At 49.4% G+C, this 22,391-nt stretch overlaps 1 protein-coding gene across 7 annotated transcripts in view; it reads right to left on the bottom strand.

Annotated features, from left to right (window-relative positions):
* Nucleotides 1-22,391, bottom strand: part of PIP5K1C (phosphatidylinositol-4-phosphate 5-kinase type 1 gamma) — a 50,546-nt gene that overhangs the window by 14,492 nt on the left and 13,663 nt on the right. For all 7 annotated transcript variants that reach the window (XM_068173969.1, XM_068173974.1, XM_068173970.1 and 4 more), the window contains exons 2-8: nt 10,277-10,308; nt 7,414-7,500; nt 6,980-7,110; nt 6,273-6,390; nt 4,039-4,191; nt 1,179-1,478; nt 450-655 (exon numbers count right to left, since the gene is read on the bottom strand). In XM_068173969.1, the coding sequence (XP_068030070.1) occupies nt 450-655; nt 1,179-1,478; nt 4,039-4,191; nt 6,273-6,390; nt 6,980-7,110; nt 7,414-7,500; nt 10,277-10,308 (1,027 nt within the window). The remainder of the gene's footprint in view (nt 1-449; nt 656-1,178; nt 1,479-4,038; nt 4,192-6,272; nt 6,391-6,979; nt 7,111-7,413; nt 7,501-10,276; nt 10,309-22,391) is intronic.

Raw genomic sequence — 22,391 nt, 5'->3', positions numbered from 1 at the left:
TCCAGCAGTGACTCCAGCACTTGGCTACACTGCTGTCTGCTAACCCCACTGGGATGGCCTCAGGGAACTGCCAGGGATTCCAGAGGTGGGAGTGATGGAGAACTCCAAGCTCCTAGGGACAGGCTGATCCCTACTTCTGCTCCAGTGTTTGGGTGCTGAGCTAGAATGGAGCTGGTGTCTCCTCCCCAGGGAATGGGTGGATGTTTAGAGGCTGTTACACAAGCTGACAATCTACAGCTTGGCCTAAGGCAAGAGACTGCTGTGAGGCCAGAGCCTTACAGAACTATTTCCCACCCTGGCTTCCCCCTTTCCCACCACAATGGCAGCACTACCAAAACCCCAGGAGAGCTGCTCCCTTGAACAGTTCTGTTAGCCCCATGAGGGATTTCCCACTCCAGCCTCCACCTCTGCCCCTCCCAGCAGCAGGAGCAAGCCCAGGTTTCACCTACGTGTCGTCCGTGTCTATGGACTCCCCCCGGGCAGCCCCTCCCTGGATGGACTCCATGGCTGTGGAGTACAGGGCCTTCTGCCCCACGGGACGCTTCTCATCCGACGTGCTGTGGGCTCCCTCCGACAGCTGCTCCCGCTCGTGCTGGTCTATGTTATGAACCCCAAGCAGAAGGCTGTAGTCCATGATTTTAAAGCTTTCCAATACCTACAGGTTAATATTGAGTTCAAGATCAAAGATAAAATATCAAGCCAGCAGCAGAAATACAGTCCCCAAAGCATGGAATCAAAGCAATCAAAGCAAAGCATCCCATCCACATCCCCACTAACAACTCATTTGACAGAGCCTGAAAGTTTCTAAACCAACAGTCACCTCTGAGCTTGACTGCACAGAGTTTGGCCATCCCACAACCACAGCAAAGGCCTGAAGGCTTGCAAACAACACCACTATATCTGCTGCACAGTGATTGGGAAAATGCTCCAGCAAAGCAGCTACAAGGGGAGCAGGCTGCCGAAGTGTGATGCACCAGGCAAAGGAGCACAGCCTCAGTCCTCAGAAGCTGCCATGAGATCCAACTCTACTGCGTGGCTTTCAGGAAAAAGGGCAGGAGAAAGGATTGATCCTAATCTGGGGTCAGCAGATTAGCAAGGTTCTCAACTGGGAATTGCTCTTCCTCATGCCTGAGAGCCCCAGAGTTCCTTACCCTGTCCCTGAGCTGCCCCCTCCTTACCAGACAGTCTCGCTGCAACGTCTTCACCAAAGCACTGAAGGTGTCTGCATCTAACATCAGGCCCTCGGGCATGTCTTGGATGAAGTCCAGATCCTTGTACGTAGGGCTGGACTTTTCTTTTTCCTTCTTGGATGCCCGGCGTTTGTAGGTTGAACCTTTGAGGTCAAATTTCAGGTGCATTTTCACCACTCGAGGCAGGATGTTGTTCATCACGACCACGCGGATGTTTTTGCCCCCGGACTGCACACAGTACAGTCCATAAAACTTGGGCAGCAGTGTCCGGGGGTTCTGGTTCAGATTCTGTAGCAACGGTGGAAAGAAGCATGGAGAAAGGTCATTTGAGCAGAAAATTCCTGCTGTGTTCACCACAAAGCATGTCAATAGTTGGACTAGGGATTCTTTGCTGAGAGGTTTTCTGAACTTAACAGGAGCTCAGTGTATGCATTTGACAAAGTCCTGTATTTCAGTGGCTTTAGGACCTGAAAATACAGGGACTGAGATGTTCAGCACTCTCTGGGCAAATAACCAAGTCCGGAAATCCCCTGCTTTCCCCAAGTACAGCAGCTAAAAAAAGGAAACCAAACCGGGAGAGAAATAAACACAATAAGTGGGAACTTCAAGCTTAAAAATAACAGCTCTCTTTATCTCTCCACCAGTGTCAGAATCAAGAACCGTTCTTCAGCCCAGAATAAACCATGGACAGGGTTATTTTTTTAAACAAAACAACATAAATGTTTTCCTCCTGTTGCAGAGTCGCTTTATAAAGCAGTCAACCAGAAAGCACGGATATCCTGTTCTGCTGTCATCTCCTTTTTTTAGGCAGCAGAATAATTAGGAATGACATGACAGGCAGGATTTGCTTGTTCAGCTTTGGGCACATTTGGGAAGGAAACAGAATTTCTCTGCACGCTGTGGCAGGAAAGACAGACCTGACAGGTTCTGAAAGACAGCAGAAACGTGACCGTATTAAAATTTCATCCCCTCAGCTCACCCACCTGGGCACAGCAGTGAGCCCTCTTAGAGAGTGCCAAAAGTAATAGAGGCAGGTAAATGGAAACAGCTTTAAAGTAACTCAGGATGAGACCACCCTGATTCCTTTCCCTGACTCCTTTGATGTGAGTGGTTTTCCAGGAGCAGCGGGGTGATCAGGGGTAGCACCACAGAACCCAGAGACAGTGGAAAGCTCCAACTTTCCACTGCTCAGAACTCTGCATCAGACAGGTAAGTTCTGTTTAATTCACCGACTGATGATGGCAGGATTAACAGTGCAACTCCATTCCCACTCAAAACCCCACACCTGATTTACTACACACATTAGGCAATAGGCAGTGCTTTCCAAGAAAACTCATCCTGTCCAGGAATGTGAGTGTCATCTGCAAAAGCAAGTGATTCACAGAATCTCAGGATGGTCTGGGTTGCAAGGGACTGTAAAGACCATTTGGTTTCACCTGTGCCATGGGCAGGGACACCTTCCACTGTCCCAGGGCGCTCCAAGCCCCATCCAAACTGGCCTGGAACACTCCCAGGGATGAAGCAACCACAGCTGCTCTGAGCAACCTGTGCCAGGGCATCCCCACCTTCACAGGGAAGAATTTCTTCCTGGCCTGGCTGTCACTAACACCTGACATCCATGACCTGCCTCTCTTGGGTAAATTTTCCCCAGTAAATATTGAGCGAAGAAAGGATTTTCACAGAACCAGTGTAGGATCACATAACCCCACTGCACCAGGCACACAGATGGGGCAGCAGCATTGCTTCTCATCACATTCTCCGTGACATCTTTACAACAAACAAATCCCTGGTCATTGTAACTGAACGTCAAGAGTCCTCATCCATAAATCCGGAGCCTCCGGCACAGTTGTGCAGGGAGACCAGCTCCTGGTTTTTACACCAAAGCAACAAGTTTGGGTCCAATTTACTTGACCCAATGCAAGTCTCTTGGTCTCAATATCCTGCTTTGCCAGACTGATATGCAAAGCTGGCTGGTACCTTGGGGGCCTCCAGCTTGGATTTGCTGCCAGTGGGAGTCAGGACAACCCTCAGAGTAATGGTCAAATAGCAGGAATGGGAGAGATTCAGGGACAGCAGTGCTTTCCCCACAAAACCAGGGTGGTTGCATTATTGCCTGGAGAAAGGGAGGCTCAGGGGGACCTTTTGCTCCCCACAAGTCCTTGACAGGAGGGTGCAGCCAGGTGGGGGTCAGGCTCTGCTCTCAAGGAGCAAGGAACAGGATGAGAGGAAATAGCCTCAAGTTGTGCCAGAGGAGGTTTGGGTTGGGTATTAGGGGAAATTTCTTCATGGAAAGGGTTGTAAAGGATTAGAACAGGCTGTCCAGGGCAGTGATGGAGTCACCATTCCTGGAAGCATTCAAATAATGTTTGGCTGTGGCACTTGAGGACAAGGTTTAGTGGTGACCATTATGGTGCTGAGCTGAAGGCTGGACTTGATGATCTTGGTGGTCGTTTCCAACCTTAAGAGTTTTCCTATTCTATGATTGCAATCAGCAGCCATCCCCAAATGCAGGCTGGGGCAGATGCACACTGCCAAGTGAAGAGGAATGAACTAGTTCTGGGAAAAGGACACTCAGAAGCACACATCTGGGAAGCCATTCTGAGGCCATAAATGCCTCCAAACTACAGCACAATTATCTGCCTCATGTTTACCCACAGAGTTTGCAAATAATCAGTAGGATTTGTGCTTCTGGGACTGGCTTAATGACATGCTGTTAACACCGTCCCTGGTGTGGGGGGCAGGCCACAAGACACCCAGGTGGAGGACATGCCCTGTGAGATGCTCTGCCATGACAGAAAAACTGCCATGACAAAGCTGAGCTGGGTCCGAGGTCCTGGGTGATACACACCATGTAGTAACCAGGAAGGAGCTTCTGCAGGAATTCAGCTTCCTTGTGCATCACAGTTTTGATGATGAATTCATCGTCGCTGGTGACATAGAAGAGGGAGCCGCTGGCCCCAGGGTTGGACAGCTCGATCAGAGGCTCGTTACATAACGAATACTGGTGAGAAAAAGAAAAGAAGGTGATGTTTTATCCCCCATTTATTGCAGATTTGAGTTCTATGCCCTCAAGGGCCTTCCCTATCATGTCGTCTCCCTGGGAGATTAAGGGGTAGCAAAGCTCAAGTGAGAACTATTTTCATTATAGGTTTGGTCTGAGCAACCAAACTGATGGACAATTTAAAATTAGAGACTGAGATTACAGTTCAGAACATCCCAACTGCTCAGTATCCAACTAATCATCTGCTTTCAGGAACATCCAGCCTTCACAATGACATCTTATCTGTTCCCATTGTGCCTGCACGCACGTATCACATTCAGGCTCCTTGAGCACAGCCCAGCACATGCTGATGAGCACAGAGGATTCTAGGAGACACCACAGCCTGCTCAGGGAACCACAGGAGCACAGAGGATTCCAGGAGACACCACAGCCTGCTCAGGGAACCATATATCACTGTGCTGGAGGGAACACAACACACTGGCTGTTCTCAGCAGCCTCCCCTGGCCTTGTGCTCCCCTCTTCCCTGTAAAAGTCAGTGCCTGATTCACAGAATCCCAGAATGGTTCGGGCTGGAAATGACCTTAAAGCTCATCTCATTTCATACACGGGCAGGGACACCTTCCACTAGACTAGGTTGCTCCAAGCTCCATCCAGCCTGGCTCTATTTTTACAGCTACACCTCGCTCCATTAGTCCTGCTAAAAACACATGACAAGCCTTCTCCCAGGTGTGCAATCAAAAGAGATGAGCCCTCCTCAATCACAGCAAAGGTTTCTGCATTGGGACCTGAACAGGGAGAGCACATCTGGTCATCAGGACACAAACAGCAGGTCCTCAAATAAGGACTTGCCCAGCAGCAGAGGAAAAAAAGGAGAAAGCAAAGCAGGCAGATGCACTTTTAGCTCAGTGCCCACCCAGATAGTGCAGGGGTCAGGTGGGTTCAGGGCAGGATCACAGACCTGCCCAGTGAGAGGTGAGATGGGGAGAGGGAGAGATCAGAACAAGAAATTAAATGCTCATCATTATTTAATGAAAATGGCTTTCAGCTCTGCACAGATGAACAATCCCAGACTTGATCAAGCTAATCATCTCATGCATAATTAAAAGCATTTGCTGCCGTGGCAGGCAAGAGACAGTCAGGAGAAGCAAAAACAACAAATCAGAGCCATGACCTTTGCAACTGAGGCAAACTCCTTGCCTGTCCTCAGTTCTGAACACTCATCCATCAGGCAGCACTGCCTTGGCTGGCACAGGAAGAGATCGCTGTTACCCTCCTACCAGGCACTGGCACGGGTTTGTTTCACTGGTAGGTGTCCAGCTGCGACCACCCCCATCTACAGGTGAAGTCACACAAAAAGGGCTGTTCCAAAAGGGGAGGATGTGCACTCATGGATGTGTTTCCTTCCCCAGTTCACAGAGAACAGGATATCACATAAAAGCAAGGGCCCAAATTCAACCACAGTGCACTCAAAGCCCCAACAGCTTGTGCTCCAAGGTATTTGAAAACCAGCCTTTCCAGCTCTGAGGAGCTTTTGAAGCACAAGAACAAGCCGTGGTTTATTCCGTCTTTTTAAGATGATTAACATAACTACACTCACATAGCTCTCCAGTGAGTACACAAGAAAAAATTCCCATCTTTGTCCTTAGAGCCGCAGGGGACGTTACAGGGTCGCACCCAGCAGAACACAACTCCTTTGGCTTGTAAACACAGTAAGTTATTGTTACCACAAGGACCAGAGAGGGACGCCCATTGCAGGGCTTACACAGCTCACACTGTGTGCAGGTTGTGGCCTCCCTCCAGCACAGACTGGCAGCTGCCGTTCAGCAAACTCAGACTTGGAATCATGGAATGTTTTGGGATGGAAGGGACCTTGAAGCCCATCTCATTCCACCCCCTGCCATGGGCATGTACATCTTCCACTACAACAGGGTGCTCCAAGCCCCAGCCAACCTGGCCTGGAACACTCCCAGGGATGGGGCAGCCACAGCTTCTCTGGGCAACCTGGGCCAGGGCCTCACCACCCTCATGGTAAAGGTAAATAAAGGAGGACAAGACAGAAAAATCTAAAAATATATCCATACCAGATAGTCATCTGGACGAATCCCAAAGAGCTCTCGGAAGTACCGGAAAGCCACTGGGGCATAGGTCTTGAACCTGAAGTCGGCATAGTGGTGAGCCGGGGTGAGGTTACTGCCTTCACTGCACAGAACACACACATGGGCACGGCCTGTTACCACTCACCAGACATGGACAGTCACACCAAAGCTACTGTGTGAGCCTTGCAAAAAGACATCTTTGGAACAAGCACCACCACCTTTCTTCTGTGGTAGGAAAACAGGAAAACAGGTTTCAAACTATCTGCCAAAGTCTATTTCCAGAGATTAAAGGAACAACCACTTGCCAAGCAGAATATATTTACACAGAGAACATAACTTTTATGAGCTTTGTTTATTCACAGTTAGAGAGCTCCCAGAAGGAGTTGCTTCCATATAAAACATGGTATGATTTTGTGGAAGAAATTCTAGATGGACAGCTAGGAAGACAAGCACATAGGAAGGGTAACAAACTGGAGTGCACAGTACTGCATCCTTCACTGCGCTTCCCTGCAGGCCAGTGCACTGCAGATTCCAACACTTCCCACTGTTCTGTTTATATATCACAGAGCAGATTTAAAACATTCAGAACATGCAACTCTGATCTAAAGACAGATGGAAGATCTCTTGAAAAATCAGTGAGAGGACAAGAAAAGAAGTAATTTGTGCATTCATTTTTCCCCCTTCTTCTTTACCTTGGGAAAAAAATGCTTTCCACCACATAGAAGTCCTGCATCAGGACATCTCTCTCTGGCTTGGAGCTCAGATTTCCCACAGTATATCCAATCCCCAGCTGGATGGCCCCCTTCAGAGTGGATGAGGTGGTCTGGCAAAAGGAAAAGAGCAGGCAGTGAGCATTTCACAGCAGATGATCACAATAACATCCCCTGCATTACAACACAGTCATGTCTGTGTTTTCTGTGGGGTCATCTCAGGCACCACATGCTGCTAATCAAGTTTACCCAGCTGCTGAAGAGATGAATTAGGGCTTCAGATTTGCTATTTGCAGGATTGTGCTGTCCAAGAGTGCTGCATAAAAATCTCAACCAGATTAAAAACTACTTGGTCATAATTTCTCTCAGTCTGTCACCCACACTTGGGTGCCTTCCCCCACTCCCCAGACCCAAACCTTTTTGTAGGTGGTTTCCCCAGAAGCATCCACGCTTCGATGGCCAATCTTCTTTCCTTGGCCTGGCTGTCCTGGCAGTGAGGGGCCCTGCAAGGAGAGCACAGGGACAGTCAGGGCACAGGCTGAGCTGCCACCAAGCACACACCGAGCAGCACAGCCACATTCCCACACTGTACTGCACACAGGGATCATAGTACTGCTGGAGAATACCCTGCAGAGTGCCAACAGGTGAAACTAAAGCTCTTTGAATTATACTTCCACCCCTGAAGATGAGTTAGAATAGCAACGCTCCACCTGACACCCCCACTGCTCGCTGCAGAGCCCTCAGCAAAGATGCCGAGCTCGGAAAAGATCCAGCTGCCAAGATTCCCCTGGTGCCTGACTGCAGTTTCCCTTTGATTTAACATCACATTGATTTTAAACATTGATCCAACAGCCACAGAGACTTATTCTTAAAATCCCACACCCTCAGGTGTCACACTGACACCTCAGGTTTTGCTGGAGAGATCAGAGCCAGCTGATGGGGACAGCCCAGCCCCACTCACACTGAGGTAATCCATTTAAGCAAGATTTCATCTGTTTACATTTCCAAGGCTGAGCCCACACGGGGTGAGCCACACGAATGTCTCTTCCACAAGTTTTGAAGTTTACAGAAATGCTATAGATTGCCAGCACTTCAGGGTGACAAACCTGCTCCTGTCCCCTTCTCCTCTCCTACCTCTGAGTCTGCCTAGGCCTTTCTTTGCCAACCCAGAAGGTAGCAGGTTGTGGCTGCTCCTTTAACAGCCTGGTGTAACCAGGTGTTGGGAAGTTCCCTGCAGCTCCTTTTGCAGCCCTAGGGACTCTATTCCACCACCAGTCAACACTGCACCCACACCCAAGCTCTCTGCCAGCTGATCCCCATAGATCCTGGAGTCCACCAGACAGCTAGAAATGCTGGTGAGAGACCAGCACCATTTCGGGGTTTGCTACATTGCAGAACAGCTTTGGACAACATGCAGAGAGACCCAAGGTCACTTCCCAAGTGACACTGTTCTATCTCTGTCCCTCTTGAGTGCTGCACAGACCCAGCTCCAAACCAATGGCTCCAGCAAACAATGGATAATTTTGCTCAGACTAAGAAGTTCTTTGTACTTTAGCTTTTGATCAAGAGCTTGCAGTTATTTCTGGTCAATCTGCTCATACTTCTCATACTAAGGGCCAGCCTGAGCTCTCCTTCAAAAATCCTATTTCCTACCCTATTTTCTTAGCAGGGCCAGTCTTGCTTCTGAGCACTCCTCCCCCAGCAGCTGTGAGCAGCAGCACAGCTCAGCCTCTCCTTCTACCAACCCGTTGGCTCTTACTCCACACAAGCCCAAGCTGTGCTGTCCTGCCTTGCCAATGGCTCACCATCATCCTCCCAGCGTGATGAGCAGACACGAGCAGGGGAAGGGATTGCCATCCTAGGAATTGCAGTGACACAAGTCTCTTCCAGTCTCCTGCTCTGTCTGTGGCTGTTTCCAGGGCAAGAAAAAAGTGGCCCTATTTGTGCATTGAATGATGCAACCACAGAAGCTGAGCTTCCCACTACACATATTCCTGTGCAGGTACAAAAGAATCAAGTGTCGCATTCCAGGCAATTTTATGGGAAGATTTTGCTGTTCATGTACACAAATGCTCATCATCCCAGGTGAAGAATGGGAAGAAGAATGTAAAAAAAAAATTTGATCAAACAAATTTGAACATGATGCCCTAAACCATGAGTGTGGGTTTCAGGGAACAGCTTTCAGGCACAGAGCCTCCTACTAAATTCCCTGCTGCCAACTGTGAAGTTTTGCTCCAGAAGGTAACAGTGACTCAGAACCTGTGACCTGGAATATCTACAAGAGAAGATGAGTCCCTGGAGATGTTCCCCTGTTTTAGGGCTTCACAAATCACAGCCTCCCTAACTCGCTCCCAGTGGGTAAGTGTGGGAATCAGAAAAATAGAAACTTCCACAGACATGGAAGGGTTTGATTTGCAGCCTTGGGAGAAGCTTGGATTGATGCAAAAATACAACACATTAAAGCAGAAAAATCATAAACTTATGTTTCTATAATTATAAGTAAGAATATACCTTAAGTAAGTGAGCAACTGTATTAATAAGATGATGAAGGGTTCATAATGTAGGGGTGTGGTTGTATAGAATAAGCTAAGAGCTCAGAAGTTATAATAGAAGCATACGTGTATACATATGATAATAGCTCATTGGATAGAAGTATCCACAGTGCAGCAGAAGTAAGTAAAGATGGTAAGTTAGAAAAGCAAAATAAACCCTGTGGCAACTGTCTGTTGGTTTAGAAAGTTATGTATTGTCTTGTAACGAAGAAACTTGTGACTGCTTTGAGCTATGGCCGACTGCCTGCTCCTTTAAAATCTCACGGCGCCTGAAACTGATGTTCATCTGAGCAATAAATCGTTCTTAGCCTGAAAATAGTCCCATCCCTTCATTAAAAGCAGTGACAATGTCAGGTAAGACCCACCACAGAGGCCTGGGGGTGCCCAATACACACAGTCTCCAGTTCCCACCTCCAGGTCCCGGTGTGGAAGAGGTGCCCTCAGTCAACGATGCAGAGGCATCATGGATCACACAGCCAAAACCGGCCACATGACGGGCATAATCCCTCCACATCCCTTCTGTGGCTGCAGTGGGGCCAATGAAGGGACCCCAGAGACCTGCCACTAATTTTATTTCTCCCAAATAACAGATATAGATTTTGTAGTAATCTCGTAAGTATTTTGAAATGCAGTTTTGCTCAAAAAAAGGCAGGCAGAAGAGTCTCATAGAGCTCTGTGCTCTCATTTCTCAACACAGGATTGTCCAACCCAGCTTTACACATCTCACCTCAGTGATGGCTGTCTTCTTTGGGCCCAGACCTGCAGACAAAAGGGAAAAGCATCAGGAAAAGTAGGGACATGCAGTAAAAACCCCCAACCCAACCACCAAAACTCTCAGAAAACAGCTCAATGTTTGTCTTTTCAAGTACAGCAGCCAGCCTTTAGACCAGCTGGTTTTACTTGGTGTTCAGCTTCACTAGGGCAGGAATCTGATGGTACAGGAGTCACCTGAACAATTTCATATCCAGAAGCACAAAAGTGCACATTTTTTCCCAGACACAGTACTTCCTAGAGGCTTCAGCAGAGAGGTCTTGGAAATCTTTGCTGCCCCATTAAGCAATGGGTCCACACTATGCTGAAGAGCTGGATCCACACAGAAACCCAGAGAGACACTCCTGAAGCTGTTTTCCAGCCACTCAGAAGGCACTTGACAAACTATATTGATAATTGAATATATTTGTAGAATCCTATGTCCAAATATATCACACAAATGAACGCATCATTTATCTTTATCGCTGCCTCAGGAGAAGCCACTGCTGCTCCATTACAGCCAACAGTGGAAATCAGGGTTTTGTCTCAAGCTTTCAGGTATATAATCAGAGCTGGAAACAGAGGCCCAGACCCTCTGGCATGAGGCCATCTCCCAATTCCTAACCTGAGTTTGTTTTTCTGGGTTTTTCCAAGCCCATGTTTGCAAGAAGCTCCTTAATTTCAGACAGCAGGGAGCACAGGCTCCTGTATGGAATGTGGCACCGAGAGATCCAGCCCAGCTGGCTCCCGAGAGCGACCATGAAGGATCAAGAGCTGCTGGAGAGGAGCTCCCCACACCACCCCAGCACCTCTGTGTGCACAGACCAGTTCTCATGGGGGAGTCTCCTGCACAGAACACAAACTCAAGGGCCAGCTTTAAGGCCTTACTTCCACATAGGAGTTTCCCTGCTCCTGTCCTACAGCGTTCCTACAGGCACAGATCCTTATCAACACATAATCCTTCAGAAAGGGCTTAATTTTGCAAAAGACCATTGAGTGCAGTTTTGAGTTCATCTACACTCAAATTAGGGGGTGATCTTCTCTGGGAGGGAGTGGATGTCCTCTGTCTCCTGGCTGGAGAGCAGGAAAAGCCCAGGAGCACCCAACTCAACTTCTGCTGCTGCAGCATCTCCCCCATTTGGTGAAGGAAGAACTCTGATGATTTACCCATGGTACCTGCTCAACTCCCTCAAAGAGAAGCAGTGATGCTGCTTGCTTCAGAAGGGGCCTGAGCAAGAACCTGGGCATCAGTACCTGAAGGAGCTCCAGGAGAGCTGGAAAGGGACTTTGGACAAGGGCCTGGAAGAACAGAAGAAGGGGGAATGGCTTCCACTGCCAGAGGGCAGGGTTAGATGGGATATTGAAAAAAAATTCTCCCCTGTGAGGATGGTGAGGCCCTGGCACAGGGTACCCAGAGCAGCTGTGGCTGTCCCTGGATCCCTAGAAGTGTCCAAGGCTAGGCTGGAGGGAGCTTGGAGCAACCTGGGACAGTGGAAGGTGTCCCTGCCATGGCAGGGGGCAGAACAAGATGAACTGTAAGGTCCCTTCCAACCCAAAGCATTCCAAGGTTCCATGATAACGGGATGACAACACCAGGGAAGCGTGTGACTCAGTTACATTTTGGAAAATATTTCAGAATCTAGAAAGCAAATAAAAAACAAACCCAACAAAAAACCCTTGGTGATCACAGGGGAGATGAAGCTGCTCTGACTCCAAAGTGCTGCAGGTGTCTCACCATCCTGACCTCCACAAACTGGGCAGCTCCTCATGTGAAACAGGTCTTGTCATGTGGCATTTGGAGCAGTCTGCAGAGCACCCCTGAGCTGCAGCCCAGCCTGCGGGGCAGAGTCAGGGTGGCATGGGAAGAGTCACTTCTTGTTATTCTCTTCTAAACAGCGCCCAACTCCTGCCTCAGGAACAGCCACTGAAATGCCACTCCCTGTGCCACTGTGCCACACAATCCCATTGCAAACAGGCAGAGAGAAGTGAGCAGAGTGGGACCCCGAAGGGTGCAGAGCAGCTCCTCAGGCCGGGTTCCCTCAGGTGAGGGGGTGTCACTGACACGGGCAGGTGACACACACCACGAGTGACATGAACCTGTCACTCCTCCAGCTCTTGGACTGCAGCACCACATGGCTCAGGACCACTGTGAGCTCAAACTGTGCCGAAAAATTCGTCTTTAGCCTAAGCCAACACAATTTTGTGATCACTGAACAAAACACCCTGCAATGGCCCGGAGAGCAGGAAATATGGCTCTGAGTGAGAATTTGGCTAATGAACTTCCAGGGCACAAGCTGAAGCAGCACTTCCAGACCATGGGGGAATCCAAAGGAGCTAATGCTGCTCCAGCTTGAGCATTGGAAATCGCTGGGAAAGCAGCACAGCTGAGAGCCCTGGGCCAGGGGAATGTGCTCTCCCTGCACGGCTGCCACTGCTCTCCTGCTGCACTAATCTCGTTTCTGCACTTTGTCACAATTCCAGAGCAGGAGATTATCTTTAATTTTGTGATAATTACCACAAGCCACTTTCATTCCCAGCTTTTAAGTGTCTGCTGCTGTACATGTACCAAATGTGGAATCAACACCACACACAACAACCGTCCACACAAAGGAAAGGTATTGGAGGCAGGGAAGCACTCTGCGAGAAATGATGCCTGATGGGGCGAGAGCAGCCCCAGCAAAACTTCCCTCTGCCCCCACCACTAACAAAAAGCTTTATAAAATCAACTTGTCTAGTCAGAAAATGTAGAAATCTTCCACTGACTCCTGTGTGCATGGCACATGGCTGTGCTCGGCTCAAACAAGCTGACAGATGGTCTGGCGAAATCTGATTTAACTCCAGCTCCAGGGGTTACTGAGCCACGAGGCAGCGCTGGGGTTTGCGGGAGCACTGCTGCGGGAAGTTCTGACACTTAACGAGCTAATTGAAACGATTCTTATCCGATTTGGTGTGGCTTACCAGGCTCAGAAATGTGATGAGAGGCTCTTGAAGGGGAAACCCTGAGATGCAACCCCAACTTTCTGCCCTGCCTCCAGTCTGTGCCTGGGCTCTGCCAGGCACTTCATGCATGCTAGACCTGCTGCCTTCAGTTCTGTTCCCATCTGTGCAGGGCTTTGAGGGACCCTGTCCCAATGCTTGAGTGTCCATGGAGCCTCTAAAATAAACACTTCAATTGTGGCATTCAGCAAGTCCCATCTCAGACTTGTGTTTTTTCCGTATTCACAGTCACATTGGACATCTCCACCACTAAGCTAACGCCCTGCAGGACAGGTAGGAATTTCCTCCTGGAAAGCCTCAAGTTTCAGCTCTACCAGCCAGAGGAGCAAAACCTCCACAAGGTAAGGATGGGGAGGCCCTGGCACAGGTTGCTCAGAGAAGCTGTGGCTGCCCCTGAATCCCTGGAAGTATTCCATGCCAGGTTGGATGAGGCTCAGAGCAACCCGGGCTAGCGGAATGTGTCCCCTTCACTCCCCCCAAACCAGCTGAGGCAGGTTGACTTGCCAAAACACTTCATCATCAAAACAGGCATTAGAGGCTTCTGTCCACCAGAAAGGAATTTCTTAAAAGGTTTACAAAAATCCAGCAGAAGCCTAATTTAAGATCACAGAATCCTAGAATATCCTGAGTAGGAAGGCACCCACAAGGACCTCTGAGTCCAACCCCTGTCCCTGCACAGCCACCCCAACACCCCCACCCTGAGCATCCCTGGCAGTGCTGTCCAAACGCTCCTGCAGCTCTGGCAGCCTTGGGGCCGGGACCATTCCCTGGGGAGCCTGGGCAGTGCCCACATGATCTAATAACAAAGTTTTCTTTATAAGACAGGTCTATACACACAGACATATATTTATAAATTGTAAGTATTTCATGCTTTATGATGCCCTAGAGAAGTCAAAACAAATCTGAATAACCAGTGGACTCCTTTCTCTGATCAGAACTGCTGCTGCATCTTTACTAAAAGCTTCACTTTATTGAAGGGTTTATAAGGACATACAATGTGACTGGAACTAAAAATACATGAAAATATAAAAGCTAAATAAGCTCCTTGGCTGGAGGCTGCAACAGCATGACTCTCCCAGAAATCCAGCACACCAGAGACCTTCAGTTTGCACATGCACCCAGCCTGGTCTGGTGGAAGGTGTCCCAAAGGAGCACGCCTATCTTATTTTTCACTTTCTCCATTGAGAAGAAGACAATGTGACACACCTGAGCAGCCCATTCGGACAATAAGGGGATGTGGAGACTGTAACCAGGACATGATTCCCTGTTCCATCAGACCCCAAATATAGACTCGCTTGGTCAATGCCTTACAGGCAAAGGCAAAAACAAGAATGCCAAGACATGAGCTGTGGAAGTTAAAGCCCCTACACATGTATTTCTATCAAAATACAGGTAGAAAGGATGGAAATTAAACACAGCCATCAAAAGAGACGGCTGTTACTACCTGGAAGAGATTGCTTGTAAAAACAAAATTAAGGGAGAGTGGGGGAAGGTGATTCAGCAAATAATGGAATGGTGTGGGTTGGATGGGACCTTGAAGTTCATCTCATTCCACCCCTTGCCATGGGCAAGGACACCTTCCACTAGACCAGAGAGCTCTGAGCCCCCTCCTTGGACACTTCCAGAGATGGGGCAGCCACAGCTGCTCTGGGCACCCCATGCCAGGGCCTCGGCACCCTCACAGGGAAGAATTTCTTTGCAATATCCCATCTAACCCTGTCCTCTGACAGGGCATACCCCTTTGTTCTGTCCCTCCAGGCCCTTGTCCAGAGTCCCTCTCCAGCTCTCTTGTAAGCCAGAAAACATTCCCGAGCTGGGAAGCAGCCCCTGAGCCAGAGCAGCAGCCAGCTGGGCTTCCCAAGTAGCCAGCAGAAGCTCAGGCTGTGTCTCAAGGCAAAGGCAAAAACAATCCCTGAATTTCTTGTCACATGCCACACACATGGCTCCAGCTCCCAGCACGAGGAGCAGCAGCACAGGGCAGTCCTAGGAGGGGAGGGGACACCACAGGGAGCAGGAGCTGACTGAGCCACCCCCCAGAGAAGGCAGCTGAGAACAACCTGCCCTTCCCAGGCACCTACTTCTGATCAGTAAACATATTTTCTTCCTATAATTCAACACAATTTGATTCAGATGAGAATCAAGTAAGGCACAAAATTAAATTAAAATGTTGGGGTTTTTTCCCCCCTTATATTTGCCATCTCTTGGCAGAAAGAGCTGTAGCTGTTCAGCACCTTGGGCATGGATCACTGCTCCTGCCATCTGAGAGCTTGGAGAAATAACACAGAAATAAAGCAACCTGAGATAAATTCTGCTTGTTATGTAGAACCTACATAAAGCTTTACCATCTAAATGTATCTATTTTTCCCTGCAGCACTGCCAGACTGACTGACTGTTGGGATCATCCACACAAAACTGGTGCTGGTCAAACCCAGCCAACCCCCTCTACTGCCTGGTTCACCCCATTATTCATCCCAGTGCTCAGGCAAGGCTGGCTCCATCCCTATGGGCAAGCATATAGGGGGAGGAGAGACCTGGCTCTGATGCACCTGCAGCACAGGTAGCTCAACATTCCTCAGGACACTTTAGCCAGCATCCAAAGTCCAGCAGCTATTTGCAGCAGAAATGATGGCAGCACCAGGCAGTATCCAAACTGGGCTACCAGGAGTAGCCAGAGATAAATAATCCTGTTTAATCCCACCTCAGTCACCCTGACCTCCTCTCTGTCCTCTGCTCCTTCTCGTCACCCACGTGGGCTCCATGCCTTGTTTGATTGAAGCACACAGGAGCCACCTTCACATAAAATGACATTTTATGCACACCATGATCTGCTGCCCCAGCTCCGTGTGCTGCACTTTTCCCATGGCCTTTGTCTTGTTTTTCTCAGCAGAAACGCTGGGGATGGGAACAGCAAAGCTTGTACAAATAAATGGCTTGTACAAACGAAGGGAAAGAGCTTAATGTGCAGGCTGGGCCTCTGGGCACTGCTGTGCTACCTGCTGAGAGCAGTGACATGGCTGACCCCTCCTTTCCACCCCGGGCATGGACATGCTCTTCCATTAAGTGGAGACAGACAGGCACAGGGAGCCCCAGCCCTGTCCCAGCCACCCCCTCAGGTTTCTGACCCCCAGACTCCAGAAGCTGCTCCCCTGCTAGCTCCTAGGGATCAGCACTGAACCTGTATTTTACAGCCCAGCTCGGCTGATCAAAGCAAACTTCCAGCTTATGGAGCATCAGCACTGCCAGGGACTGCCACAAAAGGATGTTCTGCAGTAAAGGCATCTACCAGCCTGGTTTATTTTTGGGTTTATGCAGAAACTCTTTCTGCCTCAAAAATAAATCCGTTTATCCCAGCTCAAGAGGCAGGGCAGAAGCTGAAGATGCAAGCAGGGAGTTAACATGTCCCTTCCTCATCCATCAGCTGCAGGTGCCACCACATCCGGGGTGCAGCATCCCGGGTGCAGCCCTCCTCAGGGAGCTGAGCCAGGACATCACCACGTGGAACGTTTCCTTAACAACTCCCCGGAAAAGCACGCACAGCACCAAAGCCCAATTACACTGAGGAACGAGCAGGACAAGACCAGGGAAATGAAATTCAAAAAGAAATGATTTGTTTTCTTGTTTTCGATCAGCTGAATGTAGAAAAAGGACAATTTTGGAGTGCTGAGCCCAAAGCGTGTGACACAGTGACAAAAAGCAAAACAAAAATCTCATCAAAAGCAGCACACAATAGCTGCCACCCAGCAGCGGAACAGGCTGCAGCCGCTCGGCTCAGTAATTATGCAATCCAGTGGGATGTTCGGGCAAACATCTGCTCCATGGGAAAGGTGCAGCCTTATCTGAACACCGTGTTCCTGCTCCCTTCCACACGCCGGCCACAGGAGGATCGCGGAGTGGAAGAACACGCGCTCCCCAGCACGTCCCCCGCGGGCAGTGGGGGCAGGAAGGCGAGAGGCTCCCAAGGTCAGACACCCAGCAGCGGCGCTGGGAATGCCGGCCTCTTCCCACCTTCTGGCTTCTCTGTTTATTGCAGCCTGCAAGCCCAATCTGCCTACCAGCACTCACAACAAAGCTTGATCAGGATTAGAGACAGCAAACATGGAGCAGGAAGTGTCACCTCTGCAGGACCGAGCCAGTTCTGTGCCTGTGATGACACTCAGGCACAGAGGTGCTGCACTAAAACCACGACGCCGATTTAGAGCAGGGCCATAAAAGGCTGAAGGACTTTGAAGCCACATTCCTCACAATCATCCAGAAGAGCCAGAGCAACATTCAGCTGCCCTTACCTTTTTTCAAGGGTAGGGTAAGCTTCAAATCCCCTACTAGCAGGTTACAACCCACTGACTCTGCTCACTCCAGCATTTCCTGCCTGCCCGGAGCTGTGGTTTGGCAAGAAGAGGACACAGAACCTCCTGCTGCCTTTCTAGTTGTCTCGCAAAACCACTGGGGACCTGAATGTAGCACATGGTCCCAGGCAGCCCCTGGGACTCTATTCTGTGTGTTCAGATGGAGTTTCCAGCTGCCACAAGGTCCCTAAGAGCCACTTCTCAAACCCAGGTCAGAGAAGCACAAGGCAGTGAAGGAAATCACGTCCCTCCTTCATTTTCCAAGCATCCCCATCCCCCTGCCCACAGACTCCTGCTGAGAAGCAGGATCCAGGACCTTTAACATGTCCTACCTATGTGCAGAGAAGGAGGCTCACCTCCATCCTCCAATATGCTGCTCTCCCAATGCCACTAATAAAGAGGGAGAAGCTTGAACTGACTAATCCGAGGTTACACCCTGCCTGCCACAGCCAGAACAGTTGTTCTGTCCCAAATACCCAGGGCTTCCATCGTGGCACAGCTCAGGGCTTTGGTTGCCTGGGGCTTAGTGTCAGCTCATAGCACCTCCCAGCCAGGTAGGGATTAGTGTTGCTGGAGCCTCTTCACCAGTTCCCTTTGGAACTCACTAGCTCTGTGAAGATACTTCAAGGCAGGTGCCAGGCAAAGGACAGGGAACTGCTAGCTGGAAAAAGATATATTCACTATGGTCAATCCCAAAATTTCTTATGCTGATAAATAGCACAGGATATTGTTATTGAGAGAACAAACCCCCTTTAACTAGAGCAGGAGGATGCCTTTGTACATCAGCTTAGCTCCCTTTCCAATATTCCTACTCTAGGTATCATCTCGGCCTGTCTGGGGCGAGCACTGGCAATGCAAAGGAATCATTCCAGCAGCCTGCAGGAGCAGCAGCACAGCAGACACCAAGAGAGCTGGATTGCAGGCTGCATGAGACAGTGACAAATTATCCCCCTGACTTTTATCTCTCAGCCCTGTCTCCCTTCAGGAGGGATCGGCCAGATAATTTGTAACTTCCACTGTTTAAAAGTGTCTTCCTCAAACAAGACTGCCCCCCTTGCTCACTCACCAGCAGGAATTAATTCTCTAATTTAGCCTGAGAATACAAGAATGCAACCCACTAAAGATATCCACCATTTTCTGACATTCTAAAAAAACATGTTGAAGTCCAGTTACTACAGTCAAAGAAGGTAAGGAAATTTATTTGAAGTTTCCCAATAATCACCTCCCACAACAACAGGACACAGAGATGTCACCACAGCTGTAAACCTGTGGGATCCCAGCATCCCAACCAACAGCAGTCTCCAAAGGGAAAACAGCTGTTCTGACTGCAGGCCACCCTGCAGTCAGGGTGCAGACATCCCAAAGATGCACCTGGATTTTTACCTAGTGGGGCATTTCCTGATTTACTCTGTAGCCAAAGCTGCTCGGCTAAATCCTGTAAGATTTAATTCCACTCTGGCTAACATCACCTGACAGAGATTTTCTGAGGGTGCTCAAGCACTGCAGACTTGAAAGGGGATTTCAGAGCAAGGCTACGTACAACATGCGTCACTGGAGATAAAGTCCTTGTACCCAGCCTGATGAGAGCAGCCAACAAACTCCTTCACCAAACACTTCCAGGTTGCCATAGGTGCTGCTGACAACACTGCAATGTGGAGCTCTGCAATGTGGAGCTCTGCATCCCAACGCTGAGGACAAGGCCTGGGTGGGAAAGGAGGCAGGGGCATCTCTAACTTCTACCTGTCTCAGAAACAGATGTCCAGCCAAAAGCATTAGGTTGCATTTCCAGTTTTTAGAATGTGAGTTTGTGATACAGCCCTCAAAGGGCACATCCTCTGCACGATTCAGACATGGTTTTCAAGTTGACCAGGTACCAATGAAAACACACAGTTAAGAAAACATGCTTAAAAAAGCAGAGCAGTGACACATCCAGTCAAGGTTGACTTGATAATCTTGCAGGTCTTTTCCAACCCTAATGGTTCCATGATTCTATGACCTATTTCTAAATAAACCTGAGTTTTTGCTGATGTAAAAAGGAGAAACCCAAGCTCTCCAGGCTGCAGCTACAGCTCATCTGAGCTTGTTTCTTCACCTCATTCAAAACTCACTCTTCCAACTCTACTGCTTCCCATCAGCATGCCTGCCTGGCAGCACCTCACCACCTTTGCAGCCTGTGCCTCTCCTGCATCACCCATCCAGATCTCACAGCACAACAAAGTGAGGGCTGGCTCTTTAGGAGCAAATTCTGCTTAATCCATCCCAGCTACTGCAAATACTTTCCTCCAGGTAGATCCAGATGGATCCTGGGCTGCATTGAAAGAATTGTGACCAGCAGGTTGAGGAAGGGGATTCTGCCCCTCCGCCCCAATCGGGTAAGATGCCACCTGCAGAGCTGCCTCCAGGTCTGGGGTCCAACATCAACAAGATATGGAGCTGCTGGAGCAGGTCCAGAGGACCTCTGCAGCAAGGCCAGGAGGTCCTCTGCTCTGAAGCTGAGGGTGTTCACCTGGACAAGGCTCCAGGGAGACCTCAGAGCCCCTTGCAGGGCCTAAAGGTGCTCCAAGAGAGCCAGAGAGGAGCTTTGGACAAGGGCTTAGAAGGACAGGACAAGGGCAAATGGCTTCCCACTGCCAGAGCACAGGGTTAGATGGGATATTGAGAAAAAAATTCTTGGCTGTGAGGGTGGTGAGACCCTGGCACAGGATGTCCTCAGGAGCTGTGGCTATCCCAGCCCTGGCAATGTTCAAGCTCAGGTTGGATGGGGCTTGAAGCAACCTGGTCTAGTGGAAGGCATCCCTGCCCATGGCAGGTGGTAGAACAAGATGAGCATTAAAGTCCCTTCCAACCCAAACTGTTCCGTGATTCCATGATCCCTCCCCTCCCTGGACATGCCAACAGGTTCTCTCTTCCCCAGACTGAGGGGCATGGTAGCCAGGAGGGGTCCTGAGCCTCAAGTCTTCACCCCAACTGGGGCTCTGTGAGCAAACATCCCCCAGAGCCACAGCAGCTCTGGACAGACAGGTCACTGTGTGGTCAGACTCAGGAATGATCACCAGGGCAAAAGCTACTGACACAAGGTGTGGGGAGTTGGAGGTTAAGAATAAATTTATATTATTGCTCATTACCATGTTCTTTTCTCACTGGCCTAGCTAAGGCCTTCTGCTCTCTGTGACTCAAGTATTTTGGTCAGGTGCTCCTGCTCTGCTCTCACAAAGGCACCTGAACAGATGGAAGGAAACAAGCTACAGCAGAACAAGCTCCAAAGATGGAGTGTGCTGCCAAAAATCATAACTCAAAGTTTCAGCAAGTGTCTCCTCTCCCTGGGATCCTGGCTGTAGCATGGTAGCCAGTGACTCAGCTAGGAGCTGAAAAGAAGATATCTAAAAAACAATGACATTTCAAAAAATACTTCTAGAGTGCTTACTAGGAAATTCAAACAGGTGAGACACAAAAAGAGGGAATGAAGAGATAGCCTGCTGCCATGCTGGGCTACAGGGATGTCTCAGTGGTGTTATACCAGCGATCAGGGACAACCTCCTACAGTGCAGGCAGCCACGAGCTGAAGGACAGGCTGGCTCTGGCACAGCCCTGCAGCCTGCTCAAAGCTGGGGCAGTAAAACAGCTTCTCCAGCCTGGCCTGGAGGACCTGCACTTAAGAGGCTGAGCCAGGAATTTATTACTTCTATTTAACCAAGTGCAGCAATGCCCATTTATTTATTCATTTGGGAACCAGATCTCCAGACTCTGCATAGGTATGTGCCCAAACAAAGATTCAAAAGAAGAAAGAACAAAATCCAAAAGAGCACTCAGGCTGCCAAGGTGCTGCTCAGGCAGAACTGAGGCTGTTGCTGAGCTTGTTCTCCTAAACTCCTGCAGGCTGGGGACCCTGCAGATTGCTGGCACTGTTTTTCCCGAGGCTGAGCACACACTTGTACCCAGCACAGCCACAAACCCCTCTAGGAGCAGCACCAGTTTGGGCTGAGCTTGCACAGGCCAAGAGATGTGCCTCACCCTTGGTATTCCGGCACTTGCACAGGACAGAGGAGGGGTCAAGGTCTCTCTGAAGTGATGTTGTGGTTTCTAGGATGTGTCTGATAGACAACCCTTAACAGATGAAAGACGACAAGTTACCTTGGAGTTGAACCCCAGTCAGCTGGGTCAGCTCTCTTCCCAGCTTTCCAGAGCCTCCAGATCTTGTGCTGTGGGTTTCAGGGCAGCTCTTCTCCAGTGAGGAGGATGCCTTAAACAGAGAGAACTACAACTAAAGAATATTGACTGACTGCAACTAAGAATATTCCTGTCCCACATAGGGTTGGCAAGACCACTCTGCCCAGGTGGGAGGTGTAGGTGAGGTGAAACCAACTTTAACCAGGGAGGCAGAAAGCAAGTTTGGGCATCAGGCTTGAATTCCCAAGAGACTGACTTTGCAAAAACACAAGTCACCACCTCAGGAAGAGCTCAGGATGGCTGCCTACACAGCTCATAAATGTGCACTGAAATCACTTTGTAAGCTCCAGATGCAAATGGGAACAACTTCTGGTCTCTGAGGTTCTCAAACAGAGCCCTGAACAACTTGTACCCTTCTCAGGGCTTTACTCAGCATCTGTCCAACACAAGGGAAAACCTGGGATGCCACATGAATCAAAGCATCATTAAGGTTGGAGAAGACCTCCAAGGTCATCAAGCCCAACCTCTGACTGAAGCTCATCATGCCCACTAAACCATACAGCCAAGTGCCATTTCTACTTGTTT

The sequence above is a fragment of the Anomalospiza imberbis genome, chromosome 27, assembly GCF_031753505.1.
Source record: "Anomalospiza imberbis isolate Cuckoo-Finch-1a 21T00152 chromosome 27, ASM3175350v1, whole genome shotgun sequence".
In the NCBI taxonomy this organism is placed as follows: domain Eukaryota; kingdom Metazoa; phylum Chordata; class Aves; order Passeriformes; family Viduidae; genus Anomalospiza; species Anomalospiza imberbis.
Note: the sequence above shows the minus strand (reverse complement) of the source record. Positions and strands in the feature narration are given on the sequence as shown.